A 25,290-nucleotide genomic window follows, 5' to 3' on the forward strand; every position below is an offset into this window, starting at 1 on the left:
GAAGGCATGACTATTCAAATAATCGGCCATTAAAATCTCCCGAGATGCTAAGATTTCTCTTTCTCTCTCTCCATCTCTATTTACAAATACACATCGCGTAGTAATACGAGGCGATGAATGAATATAGGCGAAACCGTAATAATCTCGGCCCGCTCTTGGCCCCTCCTCTCCGCGATCGTTAGATGCTACATTAGACTCGCGCGGCTGTGATTCGTTCGCGTCGAATAGCGACGCGCGCCCGATTCGAATTTTGACATCACGTCATCGCGATCGAGATGTAGAAAAAAATAAAGAATAATAAACTCACCACACATGTTTTCGGGGTCGAGGCAGGCCTTGAGCTGCTCGCAATGGTCGATCTCTACTTTCTTCCCTATCTTGATGGATTTTCGTAAAGCGCGAGTATCTCTCGCGACGGCAACCAGGCTCATAGGTACGATTGCACAAAAATCAACCGAAAAAAAAGGGTAATGATTCACACTTTGTCACTGTTTCATTTAGAAAGAAGTAGCAGTCGATCGTGCACTGAGTCTGCAGACGAGAGAAACGAGAATGACTGGATCCTATATCTCTCACTCTCTCTGCTCACGTTTGATTTCAAAGTTCAAAATTGTTTTTTTTTTTAACTCTCTTCGAAAAAAAAAAAAATTGTAACAAGTCCACAAGTACGCGTAGTATTATTATATCGTGTACATTAAAAAAATAATATCAACGCTGCTCTCTGCACTCTTATAAACTGGTCGTTGTGCAGCTCGATCGGCACTCGTGGACTAACTGAGAGGTCTAGCGTGCGAACCGCTCGTGTTAAAGCCAAGCCCGCTGCATCACACGTGCCGCCCCACCACCGGCCAGCACCACCACCACCGAGGAATCGCGACGGCGGCGGCACTTCTCTTTTTTACAGCCCCCTCTCTGTGGCCAGCAGCCGTTGATGCTTTCGAAATATAATGTATATGGTATAGTATAATATGGTATACCTATACTACTCTCTATCCCCTTTTTTTTCTTCTCTCTCTCTCTCGCACTTTTATATGTATCTCTGCTAGCTCCGCCCAACCAGCTCTCCAAAGCGTTACGGAGCGAAACGAAGCAGCTTACACCTAGCTCTCTCTATAATTTAACTATCTCGAGATATAATAAAGAATAAAAAAGATCTGGGCAAGTATATACGCTCGATAAACAGGCCAGAATTATTTTTTTTCGTACATTTACTCAACTCGTATATATGTACTTCAATGATCGGTTATTAAACCGCGCAGCTACGATTATTGTTTTACGTTACATACTGTTGATTTACGAAATCGGTCCGGGCGATTGGAGACGGGCGACGACGGGCCTATTTACACGTAGTGTACATAATGTACAATATAATGTACAAAGTGTATAATCGCGAGAGGCAGCAACGATAATGATTTGCCAGCAGCCAAGCCACCAGCCAGTCAGTCGCGATTCGCGATTGTTCGTTGAACTCGAAAAATATATAAACAAGCGCGACGTTGTATATACAATCCGCGCGGCGATGATGATGATGATAATTAATTCCATTTTTTTTCGCTCTCTCGCTCTCCGTTTTCATTTTTCTTGTATTTTATCATGAGATGGAATTTTTATCGTCACGCGAGACACACGAATCAAAGTGTATTGCTTTTTAAATAATAAACACGACTAATATATATAATGGAAAACAGTTTGCTCGCGCAATTACATTATACATTTCTTTCTTTCTTTCTTTCTTTTTATTGAATGTTTATCAAAAGTTCATGTACGCAGATGCCAATTTCGCTGCGCGTGTTGATACATCATTGCCGAGCTGCGGCGGCGACGACGACAGTGATTTTCCAAATCTCTCGGATCGCGGCGTATAAAGCTCGATTTTGCAATTGCGTCGTCGTCGAGGAGAGACGTTGTTTGAGCAGTAAACATTGTTTTTTTCTTCTTCGCCCGATTTCGGGCCGCCACCGCCACAGACGCGGAGATTTCCTAACGCGCTCTTGTTTGCTCGTTGACGATAAATAAACACGAATATTATAATATTCTCCGTAATCGTGGAAAATAATCGAAGCCGAGATAAGACGCGGGTGTATATATTTACGCGCGAAAAATTGTTAAATAAAAGATCGCAGCGAGCGAGAAGAATATGAAAAACAAAAAAAAATGAAAAAAAAAGGAAAAGGAAAAATCCGAGTGCATAGGAGCCGAGGCGAACGAGCGAGCGCGTGCGCATCGTCGTATACAGTCGTGTGCGCGGGTGGTGGGCACACGGTATTAATACGCGCCGGCGCGAGAAAAGAGAGACTCGACGAGCTCGGATTGGTCGTGTGGGCGTTATAGATCTCATTGGCGAGCGGCCGAGTGGACGCCCCGGATATCATCATAGTGCAATGTAATGCTGCTGCTGCTGCCGCTGGTGGGGCTTTTACTCCGGCGCAGAGAGATCGCTGTTATACGAATAGCTCCGCGTCGTAATCTCTCTTTCTCCTTTTTGCTCTACGATTGTACGATTGTACGATTTCTCGAATGGCCAATGTGCACAGATATTATCACGTTTTTGTCATCGAAAAAACCTTATCGTGATAAGATTTTTTTTCCTTCTCTTCTCTATTCTTCTCGTATTATCGCGGATCGTGTATGTTAATTTTTCATACTTTTCATTTCTTTTGGTATGTTACGTCATTTACGCCTATTTAAACAGATGTCGATTTATATATTTATTTAATATAGTAAATATAACTAATCAACAATGAGAAACCAAGAATCTTCTGATTCCTGTTACAAGTAAAAGAAGAAGACGAACAAGAACAAAAATTGTCTTTTCGACCATACACTCCATTGATGATATATCTCTCGCGCACACAATACGTAGCGCCCGAGAAAATAGGACTTTCCACAAATTTGTGTCAACTCTGTGGTCTCTAATTGGTGGCGCAGTGGTGGTGGGCATCCACACACACACACACACACACGCACACAGACGAAAGAGTCGTCATCGTTGTCAGTGATTAATGATGCGCTCTTCAGGTGACGACTCTTTTCTTCGTGCGCACGACGCATCGATGATTAATGAAATTAGGAAATCTCTGGTGCTCCTATTTTGCTTTTCTCGGTAGCTAACGAAATTTCTCATAAACATTTTGTATATTAATAAATATTTATGAGCGTAATACGCGCCTAGATGAACGCGCAGCTCGTCCGCAGCTGATGCTGCATGGCTCGTCTATCTCCCTTTATTAATATTATTATTATTAATATACACGAATCAAGTGCAGTGAACTGACTTTTTATATCGGTTAAACAAACCGACCCGATCGCTAACGCGATGGGGCTATTCTTATCTTCGATCGAAGAAAAAAAAAGAAGAAGAGCGAGAAGATACAATAAAAGAAAAACGGCTGCACAGGTGTTGATATTGTAAAGGCCGTCCCCACGTCGAAGCGATAGATTCCGTTGTCTCTCGATCGAGTTGAAAAATTAATAATAAAACGCATTACTCAACATAATTGTCAAAGCGAGCGAGATAGAGAGTATAATAACTATATAGCAATTGACGCACGCGCGCGCGCGCGACAATTGCAACGAGCGCAACGAGCGAGAATCCCGTTTGTTTTCACAGACTGAAACAACAATCGGTCGCGATCGGGTATAAGTACGTTGAATATGTATCCGGGGGCAACAGTCGCACCGATCCAGTCAATTTTCCCCGAAATATATACATACGATAATAATAAAAAGTTCATAAAGCTCGAATTGGCGATCGTTCGAGTATCGATTATTTTGTTTTTGTAAAGCGATACGATTGCCTGCTGTTGCACTCGTGACGATGGACATTCATCGGCGCGGATGAATCATATCGATCCTCTCCGCGAGTCACACGCAGTCTTGTCGAGTTATAAACGAGAGAATAATAATACACAAGAGTGCCAAAACAATGAAGCTTATATTATCGAGGAAAAGCTTCGAGGCTCGCCGCAGATCCATCCATCTGTCTATAAATGCAGCACAGTGCTTTTCTCATATTTTTTGCACGTACACTGCGCGTCGACTGGCTGCGGCGGGCTTTGTCAGGTGCAACGAAGAAGAAGAAGAAAAAAAAATATCTCTCTCTCTCTCTCTCTCTCTAGCAAGCCTTTGAGAAAACGACGACGCCTGCCTATGTAATTTGTCTATTATTATTCTCATTGTCGTGTATAAAAGAAGGAGAGAAAAAAAAGAAGAAGAAGAAGAAGAAGGAGGGATTGCAGAGATCGGTGCGAAAAAAATCTCACTCGCGCTCTATCTATCGCTCTCGCGTGCGTGTATATCTCGACCGTAATATCAATAAAATATATATACAGGCAGGCAATGAAAGGAAGAAAAAAGAGCTTTGAATTACACATGCGGTGAAGTCCGAACAACATATTTCGAATAGTCGTCGTCGTCGCCCGGCGATAATTATGACGAATGTACGGTTTTTAATATAAAAAAATATAAAATACCGAGATACGCATCTGTACGTAATACCTCTTTACAACAAACTTTTTCTTTAACTCGCGGGTAGACAATGGACGAGACACAAGAAGAAGATCCACACACACACACACACAAGCGATATAAGCCTCTCACTTTCTGAAGTCGCCCGTCTGTGCCGTGCGCTGTATGTATATGTACGAGTGTGAAATCCCATCATCAATCATATTAACTATGCCGTATCACCGAATGCAGCCAACACATATGAGGTATCTACATACATCCGCGCATGGTTAAGTGGAATATATATGATTATATTGTAGGCAAGTCATATTTTTCATATTTTTTACGCATAAATTTGTCATCCATTTATCTCCCGGTGTCGCGTCGTCGAAGTGTCACACGATATCCCAGTGTAATCATAACGCGCTGGATTCCATATTAATATGAAATTACGATTCCGTGTGTACACGCGCTCGCTCGCTCGCGCGCACGCGGCCTACCTCAAACACGCGGCTAACGCATCGAGAGAGATGATCGTCGTCGGCTCTCGAAGACGCCGATCTCGTTGCGTTCATTAACAACCGTTTAGTACGTAAGTCATCTCGAAGCTAGTAGCCAAACAAAAGAAAAGGAGGCGTGTGAGAATTTTAATACGGTCATCATGATCGATGATGCGATTTTAATAATTTCGTGGGCGGAATAAAACGGTGGCTAGTTATCTGTGCTGCATCGCATTGTACCTGCACGGAGGGTTTTCTCTCTCTCGCCATTGATCGAGCCCACGAATCGACCAAAAGAAGTTTGAAAAACAATAAAATAAAAAGTTGTTTTCTCACTCTTTGTCGAAATTGTGTCGTGTACGTATTTCAAAGCTTCGTTGGAAAAATCGCGAGGCTATTGTAATGGTAACTTTGTCCAAGCTGTAATTACATTGCCAAGTGCGTCATTACACTTATCCTCGCGCAGCTCGCTTTTACTGAAAAAAAAAAAAAAAAAAAATACGTGTGTATACGCCGAGTCTGTGTCGCAGTGCACATGCACAAGCATAATACATGCATAATTAGCTCGTATACCCAAACCAAGCGCGGAAAAAAAAGAAGAAATAACACAAAAGCTTCGCCACCGGTGCGTACTTTTTTTTTATCGTAAATAATATTTAAAGTTTGCTTGACCGTCGTCGTCGATTATGCATTGGCGGATAATTGTTTTGCGCGATTGTGCGCTGCACTGCGAGGAAAAATTGGAGTCAAGTTTGAGCCGTAATAAGTCGAGTTTTGAAAAGTTAAAGGCGAGCTATGTGTGTGTGTGTGTGTATATTCCACCCAGCCCCGCGCCTGAGCTTAATGATAAGACAATATGTTCATAGTCAAAGTCTCTCGGTATTATACACACAAGTCGCGAAACAAAACGCAAGGTAAAAATCGTCGACGAAGCAGCAGCATAAGCAGCAGCAGCAGCTATTATTCATTTTGTTTGCCGCGCGGCCTGGCGTAATTCATCGGCGTTTATCGATTCCGTATTAAGTGCCACCCACACATATGAGAACGAGTTTAAGAAAATTTTTAAAGACGTGTACGATGCAAAGCACTGTCCTCGTTTAGCGGAAAAAAAAGGAAAAAAAAACTATTTATTTGTCTTTCAACGTTTGTCCATAACTATCCGCGCACGAAGCTCGTTCGCTCACAGAACAATTATATCAAATGCTCATAGGGAAAAAAACAGAATTGTAGCGCGCTGATCGCCTTGACAAATCGAGTTAATATAATATTTATAATGTACGACTGAAAATGGCGCTTTTTTCGGACGATTTAACTGCACCGCCCGTACATATATACACTCTGGCGCGCGCGTAATCGCTTCCTTCCGAAAGGTCTTATATACGAGAAAAGGGAGAAAGAGAGAGAGAGAAAAAAAAGGCCGAATTGTGCCACTCGGCCGAAAATATAAAAAAGAAGAGAGCGTTTCGCAACATCCGCGCGGGGCATACATATAAATTGTACGTATTATAAGGGGCATATTTTTCGGCAGCCCCGCTTTTATATAAAAATGATGATGCATCTTTTTGTTTCGTTTGGTTTTTTTTTTTTTTGGGCGAAAGAAGAAAAAGAGGTAGAAACTCTCTCTCTCTCGTAGCATCCCCTCACGTGCGCGCGAGGAGAGGAAGTCGGAAATCTCGAAAGATTTTCTCAACGCGATGAATAGACGCACGCATAAAATATAAAATAATGACCGAGTGTCAATCACGAAGCCTTGACCCACTGTGCACCGATGTGCCCAGCACTGCAGTGCAGGTAAGAAAAGAAAAATATTTCACGCGATCGAAAACTCGTGAACGAATCTCTTTCTCGCTCGAGCGAGACCGCAACCATCGTCGTGTGAGAACGCGCAGATAAAAATTTCACGGGTTGCGAATGAATCGTTGCAATATATCGCTTTTTTTACATAACGACCCATCGCCGAGGTACATGCGATATGTGATAATTGTACTTTTCCATGATTCAACAAAAGCTATTTCTCAAATATACGTGTTTCGATTTATCGAGCTCCGAATTACGAATTGATTAGAAAAAAAAAGAAGAAGAATTGAGAAAAAAAGGCAGGTTTGAACGCGCCGTCACAACAATGCTCGTCCCCGTGTTAGCCTTCTTTATCACCGAGCTACTCCAACATCGAACAGTGGAAAAAAATTGAAAAAATTAAGGTATATATTAAAAAAAAATAATAAAAATAAAGAAGGCAGAGCTGAGCACACAGCACCGGACGCCAATCGGTTACAGATTCCCATTTATATTCTTCCGATATATAATACGTACTATACGACTCGTCGTACTCTTTCTCAGTCCGTCGCGCTGCTCCGAGAGTCAGAACCAGTCTTTCTTCCTTTCGTGCGCGCAAAAAACTCACGTGTTACTCTCTCGTGACACACACACGCACACACAACGCGAATTTATGCGCGTGTGACACACTGCACTGCACAAGATGCAAAAACGCTCTTGGTTTATAGGTGTATATGATATTTTACATCGTCGCGCTGTTCGTCGCGCAGAGGCGAGAAAGCCGTTATATATATGCCCGGCTACGGTATGCAAAATGCAGAGCGCGCCTATTGTGTGGCCCAGCCTCGAGAGGAGGAAGTATCGAGAGAGGATCGCACCTCGAGCTTTGCTCTTCGCGACACTTTCGCCCCATTAGAAATCCATATTGCGTGTGCGTGTGCGGCAGCTTTAAACCGCACTTCTTTATATATCTCGCCGCACGGCGACGACGAATGATTTTATATAGCTATGAAAAAATAATAAAGGACAGCGTCCATGCGTACGTGCAGGCGTTTATATTGATACATTGTTATTGCTATATCTTGGTGCGAAGTCGGACGCCGAGACCTACTTCTTTTTACCGAAGCGATATCGATTGTTTCCCTCGCGCGTGCACCGAACTGAAAAAATTTTGTTACACAGCGTTGAAATTGAAAGATCCAAGTTGTCGAACGAATTACGCAGATCAGATTTTGATAAATAATTAATTGACCATAAGTGGAGGATAAAGTGTGAAAAAAAAATTCGAAACGAACAAAAAGAATATAGAAAATGTATATACTCCTCGCGTGTAACATTTAAGATTAAAACCTGCTGCACAATCATCGCTCGCGCGCAGTGCAGTGCAGGTTTAATCGCGCGCAGCTAAACACAATACGATGCAATTAAAATGTTAATAAAAGAAATTCTGTCGTGCCCGAAATGAATCACGGATTATCATAGTCGTCGTGTAAAATAACGTACAGCGCGGCGCAGCTCACGAGTTCCTCCCGAGAAAATACATACACGATTGTTTATGCAGTTGGAGGAAAAACACCGATAAATCAAAATGTTCCACCTGCAGCAGCGCGCGAGCTCCGCGCGAAGAGCCAAAATTCCGCGCGCTCGGGCGATAAAGGTCGATGACTCTCTGAGCTCTCTCTCTGAGCGATTCGGATATATCGTATATATACACAAACGGATCGAGCCGAGAGAGGTCAAAGTCAATCTCGAGGAGCTCTCGAGCGAGAGGGTCTTTATATCGATACGTTGAAAATCAGTTTTTTCCCCTTTACTTTTCTTTACTTTTCTTTTCTGGGTAATCGACAATCAGAGAGAAAGACTCACACGGATGCAATCGAGTATCGGAATTCCATAAGGCATATGCACAGTCTTCTGATTCCAGTTAAAAATTACATTCGAAACAAAACAAATAATATGACGAATATGACGAATATGACGGATACGATCCAAGATTCGACAGGTGTTATAATCGAAAGACAGATTGGGTATCAGTTTCCCTTCAATCCATTGTCTTATGTACTGGTATACGATTAATCAAGATTTTCCAACGAAAAAACTTGGACGCGCTCGAGAGTTTTACGAACTACGTAATAACTTCGTATTAAAATCATATGCATCACAATGGGGGGTAACAAAATGCAAAAAGAAGTTTTGGAATCGATCGATGTATCAAAAGTATCTATTCGGAGCAGCAGCAGCAGCAGCAGCAGCCCCAATGATATTTCAGTCTCTTCATTTGCATACGTAATACCCGTTTGATAATTAGTCAGTTCACGCTTGGTCGGCTAAGTTTAACCAGCTACTCCGCCCACGATTCTGGAGAAGAAAATTCTCCGTGCGCGTCACGTTACTCGCCGTACACACGCACACGCACTCATTGCTCAATCTCTAATCGAAGCTCGTAATCGAAATCCAAAGCGATACTCGGAACGTATCAGTACAGGAATGTTAATTCATCATATAACGAGATCGTGCGTGCACGACGTGTACGTCCAAGGCGCGATTCCAAAAAGTCGAGCATCGCGCGCGCGGTACCATCGCGCGAAGTTAAAAAGACAGAGAGAGAGAGAGAGAGAGAGAGAGAGGTTGAAAGAAGTAAAGGGACTGATTTCGCGTGGCGCCCCTCGCAAAGCGCCTGGCGATTTTATTTCCTCCCCTTCGTTGGTTTCTTATTTTTTTAGCTTCTTCTCGTATACGCATTCCAATCCCTCTCCCCCCGCGTACGGAGCGCGAGGGTGCAGATAAGCATCGAGGCTCGAGGAATCTTCTTCTCTCTCTCTCTCTCTCTCTCTCTCTCTGTTACTGGGGTTTGTGTTTGTAGGGTACGCGTGTGAGTGCGCGCGGCCAACCGTTTTCTAACACATATACACACGTATATATAGCTCAATCCCGCAGCGCACTCATATACAGTTGGACTTCGTATATCACGAGGGGCAGGTGTTACTCACACACTCGTCGTACGTATATACCTGCAGCCTATATAGATACTGGTCAGAGGCTCGAATTCTCTCTCTTTCTAAATTAGAAAAAATTACAGCTAGCGCTTGGGTATGTTCAACCCTACGTAAATACGCTTATTACGCAGCCGGTGTGAGATATATAGCACAGTGCCTCGCCTCGATTGAATTTCGAAAGACGCGTCGCGTTCTCGATGCTTCTGCACGCTCGAGCGCTGCTTACGCAAATCGGCAGATAAGCCGCGGTGAGTATGTGTATAAATTATACGACTCGCGGCGAAAAGCAGAAATTTTGGGAAATTCACCGGTTACATTATGTGAGTAATAAAGCACGGAAAAACAACACCGGGCGCTTTATCGGGATCTGTTTTTCTTTTTCGCACGGCTCTCGGCATCTTTTCCGCGGCACCGAGACGTGTCGATGTGCGTCGGCTCGAGAAGATGTCATTGTCCTCTTCACCTATATGCGATATGTTTATTATTGTTTGCATTGAAACGAGCTGGCTCTCTCCGTGCGCAATTGCAGAGCCGCATCGGTAAGCCAAATATATAATGAAACGTCCCCATCGTGATAACGCGATAAGCCTCGACTCGATGCTCGACTCGAGCGCCTGAATTTTCCGACACAAAACATAAATTTACGACGAATAAAAAAAAAAAAGAAGAAATCAAGTGCAAATGTTGTTTCGTACATTGGTTAGCTCGATACAAGTCGCGTTCTCGTACATAACGCATACCCCGATGATTTGAAATAACAGCGCGATTACATCTCGATTTCTTTTTCTTTTTTGTTTTTTTTTTCATCGGTCTAAATTGACGCTCGGGGTGCAACATTTTCGTCTCTGTGGTCCCTAAGACCATTGCCGAATATAATAACGAACCGATCGTCTATGAGGCCGCATCGCGCCACGCGCACTTTTATATTATATGTATACGTATTGCGCGTGTATCAGATATATTCGTTTTGCGAAATTCCGTGAAACATCAATCTTTGAAAGCAAAAAAAAAGAAAAAGAAGAAGAAGTGCATGAAGCATATACAGGCATATATAGATACTAAGCCCCGGCGTGTATATGTATAGCTGCCCAGCTGTTACTTCTCTTTCACTTTTTCGCTGCGATATAATTATTGTGGGCTTTCGATCGGTTCGAGGTATGCGTATATGCGTATTATATGTATACGCGAGTCGTACCGCCACACGGCGCGCACACACAAACACACACTTTTACGCGTATTTGAGGCATCACACGGTTAATATTATTATTTCGGAATCTTTGTAATTCGGCGTATTTTTTTCCTTGCATTCGAGCACAAATATATATACGCGCGCTACTGACCGACTAGAAAATCAAATTTATGCGCGATGCGGGGTGAGGATCGATTCGGTGGCAGTCGACGATCGTCTCGATGAAATCTCGTCTCGATCGTTATTATATATTCCATATGTATAACATATAAACAGATCCCGTGTCTCGAACACCTTTTGTTTTATGTATTCCTTCTTTTTTTTTGCTTGATTTTAATGAAATTTAGCCGATCTTTATCGTCGCGAGATTCGATTTCACGTGAGCTCTCGAGATTTCAAATAAAAATAATAAATTGAATTAGCAAAAGAGACGAAACTCTACCGTCCGTCTATATACGTATACAAGTACGAGTATGTGTGAAAAATCGGATACGACGCGGAAGGTAAAAAAAAATAAAAATAAAAATAAAATCACCAGGTAAAAATCTCCCCCTGACGCTTGCATATATAATGTATTTCGCACACAGTCGTGCGAGTATAACATATATATAAGAAATCAGCCCTTGCCGCTGCGCAGCGCCTATATACATACATTCGGTATATATATAAAAAGCCAAAAGCGAAGAAGATACGGCCACGACGGCGCGTGCTGGGGTGGTGTGTATAATACTGTTGTTGTTGTTGTTGTTGTTGCGCAGCTCACGGCAGACGCGCGATAGCAATTTGCGCTTACTTCCACCCGCTTCCGCTGCTTCTATACATATATATATACGCGCGGCTGGGTGTAGGTGACACGCTTGGCGGGACACAAAAACGCTTTGGACACTATACGCACTATGCAGTATATTATACGGGGTGCGCGCCCGTAGCATCGCGGCAGCAGAAGCGGCGCGATGATGACGATGCCGACGATGATACGTACGATTTCAACATAAAACCCCGACGCGCGAGGCACGCGCGCAGCCCCTCGGTCTCTCTTGACTCTCTCTCTCGAGTGCTGCGTATATGCCAACTGGCACTTTGTACCCTGCATACACACACACATATATATATTGGAAAGTGGAGCAGCGACGCGAGCTATACACTATAATGTTAATATAATACGGATTGACTCGATTGTTGCATTGCCAAAGCACAGAAAGGAAAAGGAGACTTTTAAAACTCCGAGCTGTGACTCAAACATTCCTGAAGCCGATAAATCGATTAGTATTACAGAGTCGGTGTAATCGTCGTCGTACCCGATACTCGTGGGCGTGATACAAGTTTTACGATTCCTTGTATCGGTGTAAATCACTACGCGGGCGCGAGCGCGCGAGGTTGTGGACAGATCACACACGCCTCTATGACGTACGTACACATAACGTGTTATACGTAAACAAAACATTGGGTCGTCGTTCTGGCACTGATTTATCTCCTTTTCTTTCTCTCTCTCTCTCTCTCTCTCTGTCTGTGATTCGATAGATTCGAGCGACGAATTAACCTCGTAATATACGACCAGTCATTAAAGACCGATAATTTCTCTCTCGTGTATGATATACAGATGCGATGATCGACTCGGGCCTCGATATTTTATATATACATTTAATAGACTCTCCGCGCGCGTGTGTATGTTTGTGTAAGCTCACTGTAGAGATTAATCGCTATTGATGTTTTCGGCTGTATTAAATGCGCGCCGATCATTAGGCGATTTGTTTTTGTGTATATGTGTATAGTCGAGACTCGCGATGATAATTATGATGATGATGCTGCTGCCGCTGCGATCAGCATATGTCGCGGGCCAGTGTATATCTAATGATCGATTCAACCGTCGATTCGCAAATTTTTATACCTTTATGTCCGTGTATAATTTATCGTTGCAGTCGAGCGCACGGACTCGATATATCTGTCAAACGAATTATTATTTCTCAAATATCCAAGGTATGCGATTTATATGTGGGCCGAGCGATCCAACGGCAGCTGCCGCAGCAACTTCTAGCGAGCAATTCTCGAGAATTACAATATATATACTCGATGATTTCTGGCGCAAGTTTAGTATGGAGCAGGGGGGGTGTTCTGCACGACTATCGCAGCAACTCGATTGAGTCTTACCCGCGCATTTTACGATCCAATCTAAAAATGACCGCTTATACATGCTTTTTTCTCAAAACACACACACACACACACATCGTCGAGCACAGTTGACAAATTCATTTATTGATCTTTCTTTCTTTTTTTTTTTTTGTTTTTTTTTGTCGCTTGTCCAGACAATCGCATCATCGTTGATTATTTGGAGTAATAAACTGGGGTTGGATCTCAAGCGCGTACAGTTCGTAATTATCGAAATTGTACTTTCTTCGGGACACGTTCTTTGTCTCGTCCCAATCCTCCCAGACTTCCCAGAGACAGGTGATGGCGACGGCCAAATCGTGCAGATTCCCGCACCGAAAGAGACACGCCGCGCCCTTGATCTCCTGCGCGTTCGGCGGCAGCATGGCCTTGTTCTTCTCCGTCGGATCGAGGAAGAAGTAGGCGTCGGCCGAGCGCACAATGGCCAGAGTGAAGTCGGGGGGGAAGAACAGCAGACTGAACTCGGGCCCTCCAGCGAAGTGGTACTCCAGACATGGCATTAAGTCTTTCCAGCTGCGGGAGCATGCGCCCGAGCACGAGGGTCCTGTCAACTCCAGATTGTACATGGTGTCGCCCAGGCGCAACACGTTCGGTATGTATTTCACGTGCAGATTGTAGCGGATATTGCCGCATGGCTCCTTGAGCCGCTGGTCGCGCCAGATTATGGACGATCTGATCTGCTCCGTACTCGTGCGCCCCTGGCGAAGTCTCGCGTTGCCGACGTGCCCGTGGTCGGGCTCGTTCTCGTTCGTGTCGGGCGGGAATTCCTTCGCTTGGAGCGGCCGCGGGGGCGGTCTCCAATCCAGGCGGAGATCGGCGCGAATATAGTATTGCCGCTCGATGTGCAGAAGGCTGCCGTTCTGCACGGCCTGGTCGATCGCCTTGGGCGTCCAGGTGAGCGGGGCGAAGAGGCGCGCGAGGCAGAGCGCGATCACGGCCACGGCCGTGCTCTGCTGGCCCGCCATCAGGGCCGTGCTGGCTCTTACCGTCTCCAGGTGAATGCTGCCATGGACGTATTCCACGTGCGCGGTTTCATAATTCCCCTCTTTATCAGGCTTGGTCCGCACTTCCAACATTTGCCAGCCTCTGGGCTTGATGGACTTTTTTCGGATGTTTTTATAGATGCCGTAATGCTTCGAACGTGCAAATTGTTTTTCGACCAAAGGCAGGCCCATTTCCATCCTGCAACACAGTGACGACGACGACGACGACGACGAATTTTTATTTAACTTTCGCGTGAGCGTGTGTGTGTGAGTTCGTGTGTGTGCGTGTGTGCGGGTGTGTGAGAATCGACGATCGTGTTCTCACCGTCGTTCGACGTCCTGCCGCATGAGGTTCATCCGCACCGGCTCAAAGTCCTGTACGGGCCCCACCATCAGAGCTCCAACCGCGGAGAGCTCCAACTCCATCCAATAGTCATCGCTGTTCGCCATGATCACGTCGGCGAGCGGTGTCAGGGAGCCGTACCAGGTGACGCAGGCGCGGCCCTCGTTCAGAAACTGGGCTTCCGATATCTCGACACCTGTGTGTGCGTACCAAAAATTGCAGCGATTTGTCGCGGACGTCGCGAGACATTTTGAATGAAGAAAAAAAAAAAAATCGAACCACGCTCGTCTCTTGGCCTCGGGTCGAATAAGTAGTACGCGTTCTGTGTCCGCCAAATGGATACCACGTAGGTTCGGTTGATTATCACGATGCAAGAGACAGAAAGGTTCAAGATGCCCACCAATTTTCTCAGTAGGAGTTCTATAGATCGTTCCAACCCGTCTTCAAGGGTAAGAAAAACTGTTGTGGGTCAGAAAATAAAAACAATCAATGTTTCTGCCGTGTTTTTAGCAAGTTCGATTCGCCAATAATCGTACACTCTTTATATCTCTGGGACACTTGGACTTGAAATTGGGATTGGCCGAAGTCGACGATACCGAAAAGGTGTGCGGGATGCAACAAATGATTCAATTTTCCTTCCAATCCCAGACGTTTCACGTTCAGTCGATGGTGCTCACGGCCCTCCAGCAGAATTTCGTCGAGGAAGCCCTTCGTCCACATCGAGGATTCTTGCACCAATGTCGCGACGATGGCGACCATGCAATTGGAGGTGGTCGGGAGGCCACTGACATTGACTATTCCGGGGTAGTTCAGCTCGCTGATCGAGGCTCGCAGGATTCCGCGAGCCGGTTCTGCGCGCGAACGGGTGCAGAGAGAGAAAATTAATCGGATTCGTGACTTTTTTTTTTCTTTTGCAATAAACTTGCGCACGGTATACTTTGAAATTTACGAAATTTTTGTCATGTTTCAGGATTTGGAAGTTCGAAATCATCGACCATAATATTTTTCTCTTTTTCCTGACGCTAAGAAGCATGTGCTTGTATTTTTGTAGAATTTTCGAGCCGCGATGCTAAAGTTTAAACCTTCTATAATTATAACGTAGTAAGTAGTTTAAACTGAAGCCTCGTATCGAAATATTCTAAAGAAATTCACACATACTTTGTTTTACTAACTCTGAAACTATTTGTCCTTTCCACTTTTCATTTCTCTCTTAAGTTAGAAAATAGCAAAGATGAAGGATGCTAAGATGGAACATAATCGTCAATATTTCACAAAAAATTAAACTACATGAAAATACCAAATTTATCACAGCGATTCCCAAAATTCCAAAAAAATTCAACTTGACCGCAAATAAAATTATTTCAAATTTCAATGATTCTTTTTGTTTGGAAAACTGCAGTGATTCGAAATAGCAAAGATATTCGAGTTTTTTTGCACGCCATCGGTTGCACGACGATATCGTGCCCGATTTCTGGCCTCGATAAAAACGAACGGTATCTAATCGATATCGGTATCGCGCACGTACGCTGTCGTCCGTCGAGTCCCACGATGGGCTCGTACGCGTTGAGTTCCGGCAGGTCGGCAGGTCTGAGGGCCGGGCTCGGGTCGGGCACGCTCTTCACGAACTCGCAGTTGGTCACGCTGAAGGCCGCCATCTCCCATCGACAATAATAATGCTTAAAGTTCACATTGAATAAATTCTCGAAGTACAGCTGTTTGTATCGGTTTATCTCCAATGGTTCCTGTGGCTCCAATGAAGCCGGGAATAGAACGTAGTACGCGCCGTCCTTCTTCCAGATCGCCCTGTAAGAGGGCACACCGACTGAGCCCCTCGAGTACACGATACCGGCCTGGTGAGCCTCGAAGAAATGCGCCAGTTGCCTGGCGAAGCTCTGCTCGAACGGCTCGCCGTACATGCCGCGGTCGTGCACCGCGCAGTCCCGTATGTTCAGCTGGATCTGCCGGGCGCCGATGTAGAACTCGCTGATCATCTCGTGCGCGGCGAACTCGCGGTCCTGGCCGCCCATGCGCTCCATGTTGAGCTTGTGCAGCTTCTGGCCGATGGCGTTGGCGTCCGACAGATGCTGCTCACTCCACTGCTGCGGCTCGAAGATCGAGGCGAACATGAGCACGGCCACGCACACCGACACCGACGAATTCTTATTCCATTCTCCTGGGGCCAGCTCCCATCTAATACTCCAGACGTTGGGAGCGCCGCAGTACAGCCAGTTGAACCAGTGGAACTTTTCGTTCTCGTCGAGGACGTCCACCGGCCTCGCGGCCAACGCCACCGGCGCGTTCAGCTCCAGCTGCACGCTGTAGAGGCTGAAGTTGTCGTTGAGGGCGATCGGCGCCAGGACCTCGCAGACCTGCTCGAAGTCGAGCTCGTAGTAGCAGCCGGCGAGGTGATTGTTGTCTTCGTGGCCCAACCGCTCGAAGAAGAAGTAGACGTTGTCGTAGCGCCAGATGGCCATCTGCACGTGCAGACTGCGAAACACGCCCATCGACCAGACGTTGAAGAACTCCTCGACGAGCCTGCAGAGCTGCTCGCGGTTGCCGTCCACGTGCTTCTCGGCCCTCACTTTGAATTCGTGGAAGCCGAACGTCAGCGTTTCGGGGAACTCGTCGGGCAGGTGATAGTTGCGCGGCGGCAACACGAGGTCCAGCTGCTGCTGATCCTCGCCAGCGGCACCGACGTTATCGTCGTCGGCTCTGATTGCGTCGTCCTTGAGATCGTCCTTGGTGATGTCATCGCCGAAAGCCATGATGGTGTCGATCGTGCTCCTGGTCCACTTGAACGGGTCGCAGATGTGCCTCATGGCCAGGGCGGACAGCGCCACGGCCGCCGCCGTCCTGCCCGACAGTCTGTGGTGGAATTTGAGCAGGCTGCTGTTCTCGCAGCCGAGCAGGTAGCCGCTCGTCGGCGTGTCCACGACGTACTCGATCATCTCCGGTATCACGCCCTGGTACTTCTCGCGGGCGAGCTCGTCCTCGCTCAGCGTCTTGTCCTCGATCGAGTCGAGCTTGAGCGAGTGCAGATGGAACGGGAGGACGATTTGCTGTTGCTGCTGCTGCTGCTGCTGCTGGGCCACGGGGGGACCAGCGGCCTGGCCCGCGTACTCGTCGTCCACGTCCATCGACTGGAGGAACAGCTGCTCGAGAAACTCGACCAGATGATAGACAGAGCCGAAGCGCAGCACGCAGGCCGACTCCTGGCTGGCGAAGCTCGGCGGGGGCAACGGCTGGCCGTCCTCGTCCAACACGACCTCCCCGGGTTCCGCGCCCAGCGCCGCCTTCCTCACGAACTCGTCCGGATGATCGTGGAACAGATAGTAGGTCCACTCGACGATGCCGTTGTCGAGCTGCTGGCAGTGCGCCCAGAAGGCCAGATAAGCGGGCAGCTGGTCGGGCCGGCTGCACTCGAAGATGCCGTGGGTCTCGTTCTGCTCGAAGAAGAAATTTTCGAGGCTCTGGGCGAGCGTCGGCAGACTTCCACGGGCGTCGCTGCTGACGGGCGTCGACAGGTTGCCGGTGCAGACGCGCTCGCGCAGCAGCAGTCGGCACTTGCGCCTCTGGTGGAACGCGATCAGCCTCATGTTCGTCAGGCTCAGGTTCCAGTCGTCGTTGCCGCTCTGAAAATTTGGGAAAACCCAAAGAAAATATTAGAATGGGTTCCTGCAAGATCTTACGAATATGATTATTGACGATATAATTTTTTTTTGTCCTCGATACTTTCGGTCAAGATTTTAAGTACGATTTTACACGAGTTCTTACGTAAGTTCTTGCCAAAAGAACCACTCACATTCTTAAGATTTTCGTAAGAACTCAACGATACGTAACAATTCGCATCATAAAATTTTCATCCAAGTACACGAATATGAGAAACCTTATATTTCCCCCTCACCTCGCCCGTTCTCGGCTTGCACCAGGTGTAATAATCGTCGCCCTCGAGCACGGCCCGGTCGACGACGTCCGCGCGCCACTCGCTGGGCTCGACGAGGTGCGCCGCCACGATCGCCATTAGCGCGATGCCCAGACGCTGCTTGTCGTGGTTCGCCTCGTGAATGGAGCGCTCGTCGGCCGAGTTGATGCGGCCGCTCAGGTACCAGCTTCTGCCCTCGCGCAGCGGCTGAAAGTCGTGCCAGGCTAAGAGGCCCGGCTGGTCGGGCTTGAAGTTGACCCGGCGCAGCGTGTACAACTGGTTGATCTGATACGGATCGACGTTGCGCAGCAGCTGATTGGCCAGGCCGTTCAAGCTGTAGCAGTAGAAGACGGCCGCTTTGCCCAGAAAAGCACCGTGCTGCTCCTCGTCGTGTTCTGCGCGGCAAAGACTTTTTTTATCGCTGTGCGCGTTCGGGGCTGTCGTTCGTTCTTTTCTTTTTTTTTTTTTTATCATTGATTGAAATAAAATCACACTGACCCACGTCCAGTTCGGTCAGTACGCCGGTGAAATTGAAGGGCCTCGGATCGAAGAAGCTGTAGCTATCTTTGCCGTACTTGCGAATCGCGATAGTCGTCAAGCCACCGTACTCGAGAACGCAGCGTAGGTTATGCCTATTGCTGAAAAACGCCATCAGACCGCTGTACAAGTTGTGCACGGCCGAGTCCCGCGAGATGAATCTCCCCACGACGGTCAGCGTGTCGACGTCGACTACCAGCTTCAGATTCTCGATCTGCAAAATCGTCGTTATCTCTCGTCGTCGTCGTCGTCGACGTCGCGCGTTGATGAATTACCTCGATACGAGAGTGATGATAGCCCCGCGAGCTCTGCCTCTCGAATCCCGGATTCAGAGTCTTGGTCTTCTCGTAGAGTCGCTGGCCCACCTTGATCACCTGGTTGACGTTCTCGCGCCGCCAGCCGCGCGGATATCGCGCCTCCATCGTGGCCAGAGCCACCAGGCACTGGGGCGGCGCCAGATCCCTGAAGTCCTCGCCGCTGGTGTGGCGCTCGCTTATATGGCCCAACAACATCAGCACGTCTTGATACACCTTGATGAAGGTTACGGGCGCGTTGCCAGAGACCGCGTCCCTGCCGATCAGTCGCTCCTGCACCGAGGCGGGCATCACCGCGGCGAGGGCGCGCGGCGGCGCGTACGCGTCGACGTACAGCGAGGGCGAGGCGGGCACGATGCCCACAGCCGGCGGCCGATTCAGTATGTCGGGCGACTTGGGCGGCGGCTGGGCAGGCGTGTAAGGCGTGAGCGGCGCGCCAACTCCGCCAACGCCAACGCCGCCAACGCCGCCAACGCCGCGATCGTCGCCGCGATCGTAGACCGGCGGCGGAGTACTCGACGCGAGGACCATCTTCTTCGCCACGCGCTTCACCTGGGCCGAGTGCCTCAGCTTCACTCGGTACAGGACGTAATCGTCATCGGGTCGCATGCCCATGCGCTCGCGGAGCAACGGCAGCACCGCGTCGAACCTCTCGAATCTGAAGACGCAGGCCACTTCGCTCGTATGCCTCGGGTAATCCGCTCCCAGGGGATCGAACATGAAGCCGGCCTCCACGATCGTCGGGTCGGTCCACATGCTCACGAAGCGATTGTTGTGCTCCAGCACGAGGTACAGGGGCGCCTCTTTCGCGTGCAGATCCAGGAGGGCCCTGCGCAGCGTGGGCTTGCGCCCCTCGTCCTCGATCTCGACTTTGCCCTCGCGCACCCTGGTTATGCACACCTCGCAGCGCCAGCCGGCCGCGTAGAATCGCCACGGCACCTGGCTCATCTCGACGTGCAACACTCGAGGAACCCTCTGGGCTCTGACCTCCTCCGGCGTTGCTCCACGGGTTTGGTTACCCCGCCCTCTCTGCTCGTCCTCGGATATACGGATCCAGGAAGCGACCACTTCGGGGAACAGCTCGTTGGTGTCCCAGATTATCTGGTCCACGTCGGCTCGGCTCCAGTCGCGGCCCGGCTTGACCAGAGCCGTAGTCGCCCCGACGACGGCCGCCACCGGGCCCTGCTGGCCGGGATAGGGCGTGTGCAGCTCCGGGCTGAACAGATCGAGGCTACCCCTCAGCACGGTGACGCCCTTGTCGCTGTAGTTCAGGAGCCTCTTGTAGTGCGACATTTTTATTAATTAAATCCAACTCTTTCACTAATTTTGTACGTCCGTCGTCGAAAGGATCATTATTTTTGAAGCATTTTATTGGTGAAAAATGAATTTTGAGCCTCGTTGGGGAAATTCAGCAGAAAAGTGTTACAAGAATTTTGATAAAGATCGAAATAGGTTAAATTTTGAGAGCCTCTTGTCGATGCTCCGAGGTTCCGAAGACAACTGTCATTTTTCGACGTGAAGTTGCAGCGTGATGGCAATCGAGATTTCTCGTGCAGGCAAACGAAGACTCGACTGCCGTGTCGTTAACCTTTTTTGACTTCTTTACACTGGATTTATAATTTTCTGCACTGCAATGGCGATGTATACGAAATTCTCTAAAGTGGAGAAAAATCGCTATATATTCAAAGCAAATTAATAAGTATTAAAATCGTTTCATTGTAAACTAATAAGTACACATTTTTTGTAATATTTTATTCTAACGATGACGTTTTTTTATGCCATTCCAAAGTCAATTATCGATCAAGTAAACTATCTTTCTTGGATTATACTGCGAGTATCAGAAGAGAACAACAAATTTGTCAAAAAAAGCTACCAATGAACCAATTATTAAAATACAATTTATAAAAAATAAGTGTATAGCTCTGGAGAGAATTTTTTCATCTCGGATTTTCTCTGAAATTTTGTTGATAATTATAAAAGCAACGCCAAATGAATGAAAGAATACATTTACCAAAATAGTCTTTTAATTAGCGAATTATTATGTAACAATTTTGGTTAAAAAAATACGAGATAAGATTCGGCTTCGACGGCTTTTCCGGCATCCGCACGAGACATCTGAAACAAAAAAAATAAATAAATAAATAAATAAATAAATAAATGCCAGAACGCTGTTTTTCCCAAACGAGAGAGAGGGTTACAGAAAAGATCGTGTCGCGTGTTTGTCGCGCTCACTTCAATCGACGTCGTCGTCGCAGTCCATCTGGTTGACGCTTATCTGGCCCGGATCCTGGTTGGCGCACTGCTCGAAGTGCCTCGCGAGCCTCGGCGCCGGGCTCGGGGGTCGACACGCCGCGTCGTCCGTGTCCATCGCATCGTCGTCCTTGTCGTCCTTATCGTCGGGGGCATCATCGTTCCGTGGTACGTACAGACCGTGGCTTTCTATCACCAAATTGTACAGAAAGTACTCGTCGTCGGCCTTCCAGTCCTTGAGGAACTTGAAGAATTGCATCAAGCCCGCGCCCGTCTTGATGCGATAGAGGGCCGGCAGCGGATTGGCCCGGCTGGGAAACGCATCGAAGATGAAAATGCTGTTGCAATTTGAGTGCTTCCATATGGCTAAATAGTCGCCCTGGCACTCGATCACGCCGTAGGGCTTACGCTTGGCGCAAGAGTTGAAGAATTCGGCGAAGGCGAAAACCAGTTGCGTGTGGTTTGGTTCATCCGAGTGTCGGTCGACTAAGCCCCGATTGTTGTACTCGAAATTTACGGTGAAGTCGGTGCGGCCGACTACGAAACCTTTCTCGACGTCGCCTAGCCCGATTGGCGGCTCTACTCGGCTGTGCGGGTGGATCAACGAGAAAATTTCCATTAAAAAAGGTTTTTTTTCTTAAAAAAAAAAAAAAAGAAAGAAAGAAAGAAAGAATTCCATAGCGGCTTTACTGGGTGAGGGGGTTCACTTTGAGGCTGCCTTCCAGCGTCATCAATCTGTGGACAGTGGCGTTGTAGATCCAGTTGGCGGTTATGACGAGGTCGTCCATGTCGCCTGCGTCCCACTCGTAGGCGTGCTTCAGCTGGGCGTAAGCCGCCCCGGCCACGGCCCCCCCGATGGCCTGCTGGCCGGAATAGAAATTTTCCCGCAGCAAGGCGCTGCTCAGATCCAAGGTGCCCCTGATGCAGCTGACGCCCGAGACGTCGTCACTTATGACCGGCTGGAATCTCCTCGCTGCATTTTCTTCTCCATTTTCCTCATTGTTCATTGGTTCATCTTCCATTTTTCAAGTTTTTTCTCTTTTTTTCTTTTCAAGTCTTTTTTGGTTTGCTGTTTTTGCTGATTTTTTTCGAAATCGATTTTTAAGAGGATATTTTGAAACTTTTTATCTGTAAATAATTTAGAGGCCGAGAAAGAAATTTAGTTGGGAATTGTACGAGAATTTTGATAAAGATGGACCGAAATAGGTTAAATTTTGAGAGCCTCTTGTCGATGCTCGCGAAGCCTGAAGATGACTATCGCTTTTTCGACCTGAAGTTGACGATTGGCGAAAATCAATTTGTTTTTAGAACATACTCTTTAGTTAATTTGAATGTCGTTGTTTTTTCTGGAAAAAAAAACATTGTCCGCACGAATTCTTCTCCTGATTAACCAGTCAGCATTTTTGTACGTTAAATTTTTTTTCACGTTGGTTACAAATATTTTAACACCATCCGCGCATGAGTAATAACGAGATACTACACATAGTAAACATCTTTTCTATAGATTATATTAAATTAAATTACTATTCCAATTTACTCATTTTATTCTACTTGACATTTAATACGTAAAAATTAATTGGTATGACTCTGGCAAGAAATTCGAATCTCGCACCCGCGCGTGGCACGCGCCATTGACGCATCCGTACTCAATTACAGAGCACAATCCCGATGTAACATTCGATTTATATGGTGTACACAATACAGGATTAAACTTATTAGATGACTTGCCATTTCATTGCTACGAGAGCATCGAGGCACCTTATTTTCTCTCCTTTTTTTTGTTACTATTATTATTATTATTTTTTTTTTTTTTTTGTCAATTCACCGATCGACAGTTTAACGATCCATCCATCTAACGCACCGAGCTTTCATCTCGGCTTCAAACCGCAATTGTGTATTAACGCGTCTTCGTCTGACATTATATTGTATCCAACCCTTTGAATCGCGCGCGGAAGATTAATAGACTTGAAACACACACCGCAGTGGCGTATAGCTGCTTTAATCCTGCCACATAATGTGTTAACTCTATTTTCTAAGCCGTGTAATTACGGTGGCAGAGACAGACAAAAATCACGATTCCATTGTGCGTCGCGCGCGTGTCTATTACACAGCAGAAAAAGCCGAAAAGAATCTCGGCCCAGGAGAATCGGAGTCTATACGTGTTGTATACACTTAGAAGTGCCTATTTATATAGAAGCGCTGTTGCTATTGCCGTGGCGCGCGCGCGCGCATATACACCGTCTGGTCTATACTGTACAGCAGGTGTTTAAGCGCCACCGAAGTCCTTTGCGAGTGAAAGTGATCGGGGAAATCGCATTAAAGTTCGCGCATTTTTACGCGTATCGGTGTTTTCTTTTTAATGTATTTATTTTCTTTATACCCAAATCCTCGGCTATAGAAGTACAAAGTTTCCTCTTATTCATTTATTTATTTATTTAATTTTTTCGGTGCACGAGGCAGCTAAGCTAGCCCGCATGTTCCTCGGGATTTTTTTCTCATTTTTTTTTGTTTCTACAAACGAGAGACACGGACAACGGACACGTCTCTCGCCGAGTCAAATTGCGACTTTATGCGTTCGGTCGGTCGGTCGGTTGGGCGCACAGGAGAGCGTGTGCCATACGCATATTATATATAGCGGCAGTGGCAGATCTCGGACAGCTGGTGCGAGACAAAAATTGCGGTGATTTTGGCTACCGGCCTCGTCGCTCTGGTGTGTATACACCATACGTCTATGACGCTAAATTTAATACACACACACATACGTACGAAAAATTTTCGTACCAAGTCGCGAAACGAACTACAACACCCAGTGCAAAAATGTATATCGAAATTAAGAATTAGTAAAAAAGAAAAAGAAGAAGAAGCTCTAGTCTCGCTGGCATCGCAGAGGCACCTTGCAGCAGCACAGAGGCTCGTCGAGCGGGCGCAGACAACACACATATATACATACAGACCCCTATCTCGCGGTCATTCACCACAGCAGCAGCAGCAGCAGCGGCACACAAAACACATTATAAGCTATACATACTAACACAACAACCTGTGCCGCGCACACTCGGCCGATCGTCTTAGAGACTTTGGACTTGCGAAAATACGCGGTGCATTATTATATTGCGCGCAGCGGCGGCAGCTGCTTCTGTGCTGTGCTGTGTGCACCGGGGCCATCTACCTCGCCTATACAAAAATCGCCAGCGGTATAGTGGTATACAACAACGCATACGCGCGCCTCGGGAACGCGTCTTAGAAAGAGGGATATATCTCCTCCCGCACCCGAGAGCTTGCTCGCTCGCTCGACTTTTGAATAATTTATGCGTGGCAAACCTCGAGTAAACGTTTTATCCCTCTTGCTTGCTCGCTTGCTTGCTTCTTCTTATTTTACTTTATTTGAGTGCGAGGGGGCTAAGCTGAACAGCACAACACACGCATACAGAGAATAAGAAGAAAAAGAAGAGGAGGAGAGAATCCGGCACGTGCCAAAGCGCGTGGGCGATCGAGAACGTTTGATTTCTTTTTTTCTTATACATACCCCGAGTGCGCTGCACAACCCTCTCGCGTATATTGCAATATGCAGATGCGCGCAGTTACTTTTATAACTAATTGCCATTGAAGTTGTGAAATTGCCAAGAGTGCCGAGCACGCGTACCGTTATATACTCCGAATTTTTATACTTAGAGGATCGTGTGTGTACGCGTGTGTTTTGAATTGCGCGTCCGAACGGGGTTCGGGGTATGCAGCGCATTTTTTAGATTGTACCGATCGTAGCGCATCGCTGTGTGCTGTAGTATGGTGCTACAGTGCACCTTGGGCACACCTGTCCTCGCGCGGCGAGTGCCGCATGGCTTAAAAAGCCTCCCGAAATTTACCGTCC

The 25,290-nt window shown here is 47.0% G+C and overlaps 1 protein-coding gene across 1 annotated transcript; it reads right to left on the bottom strand.

Moving 5' to 3' along the window:
- Nucleotides 1-21,405: 21,405 nt before the first annotated feature.
- On the bottom strand, nucleotides 21,406-22,661 carry LOC106655392. The gene is made up of 2 exons (XM_014375767.2): nucleotides 22,113-22,661; nucleotides 21,406-22,009 (listed from the first exon to the last, which is right to left on the bottom strand). The coding sequence occupies exons 1-2, from the start codon at nucleotides 22,442-22,444 to the stop codon at nucleotides 21,406-21,408; spliced, it is 936 nt and encodes a 311-aa protein (XP_014231253.1). The 5' UTR covers nucleotides 22,445-22,661.
- Nucleotides 22,662-25,290: the final 2,629 nt, after the last annotated feature.

Source organism: Trichogramma pretiosum, unplaced genomic scaffold (genome assembly GCF_000599845.2).
Source record: "Trichogramma pretiosum strain Unisexual culture from Peru unplaced genomic scaffold, Tpre_2.0 scaffold101, whole genome shotgun sequence".
NCBI lineage: Eukaryota > Metazoa > Arthropoda > Insecta > Hymenoptera > Trichogrammatidae > Trichogramma > Trichogramma pretiosum.

Coding starts and splice junctions, on each gene's coding strand:
- LOC106655392 (XM_014375767.2), bottom strand. CDS start 22,444: ATGGAAGATGAACCAATGAACAATGAGGAAAATGGAGAAGAAAATGCA. Junction 22,010..22,112: donor AAAGTGAACCCCCTCACCCA/GTAAAGCCGCTA, acceptor CCACCCGCACAG/CCGAGTAGAGCCGCCAATCG.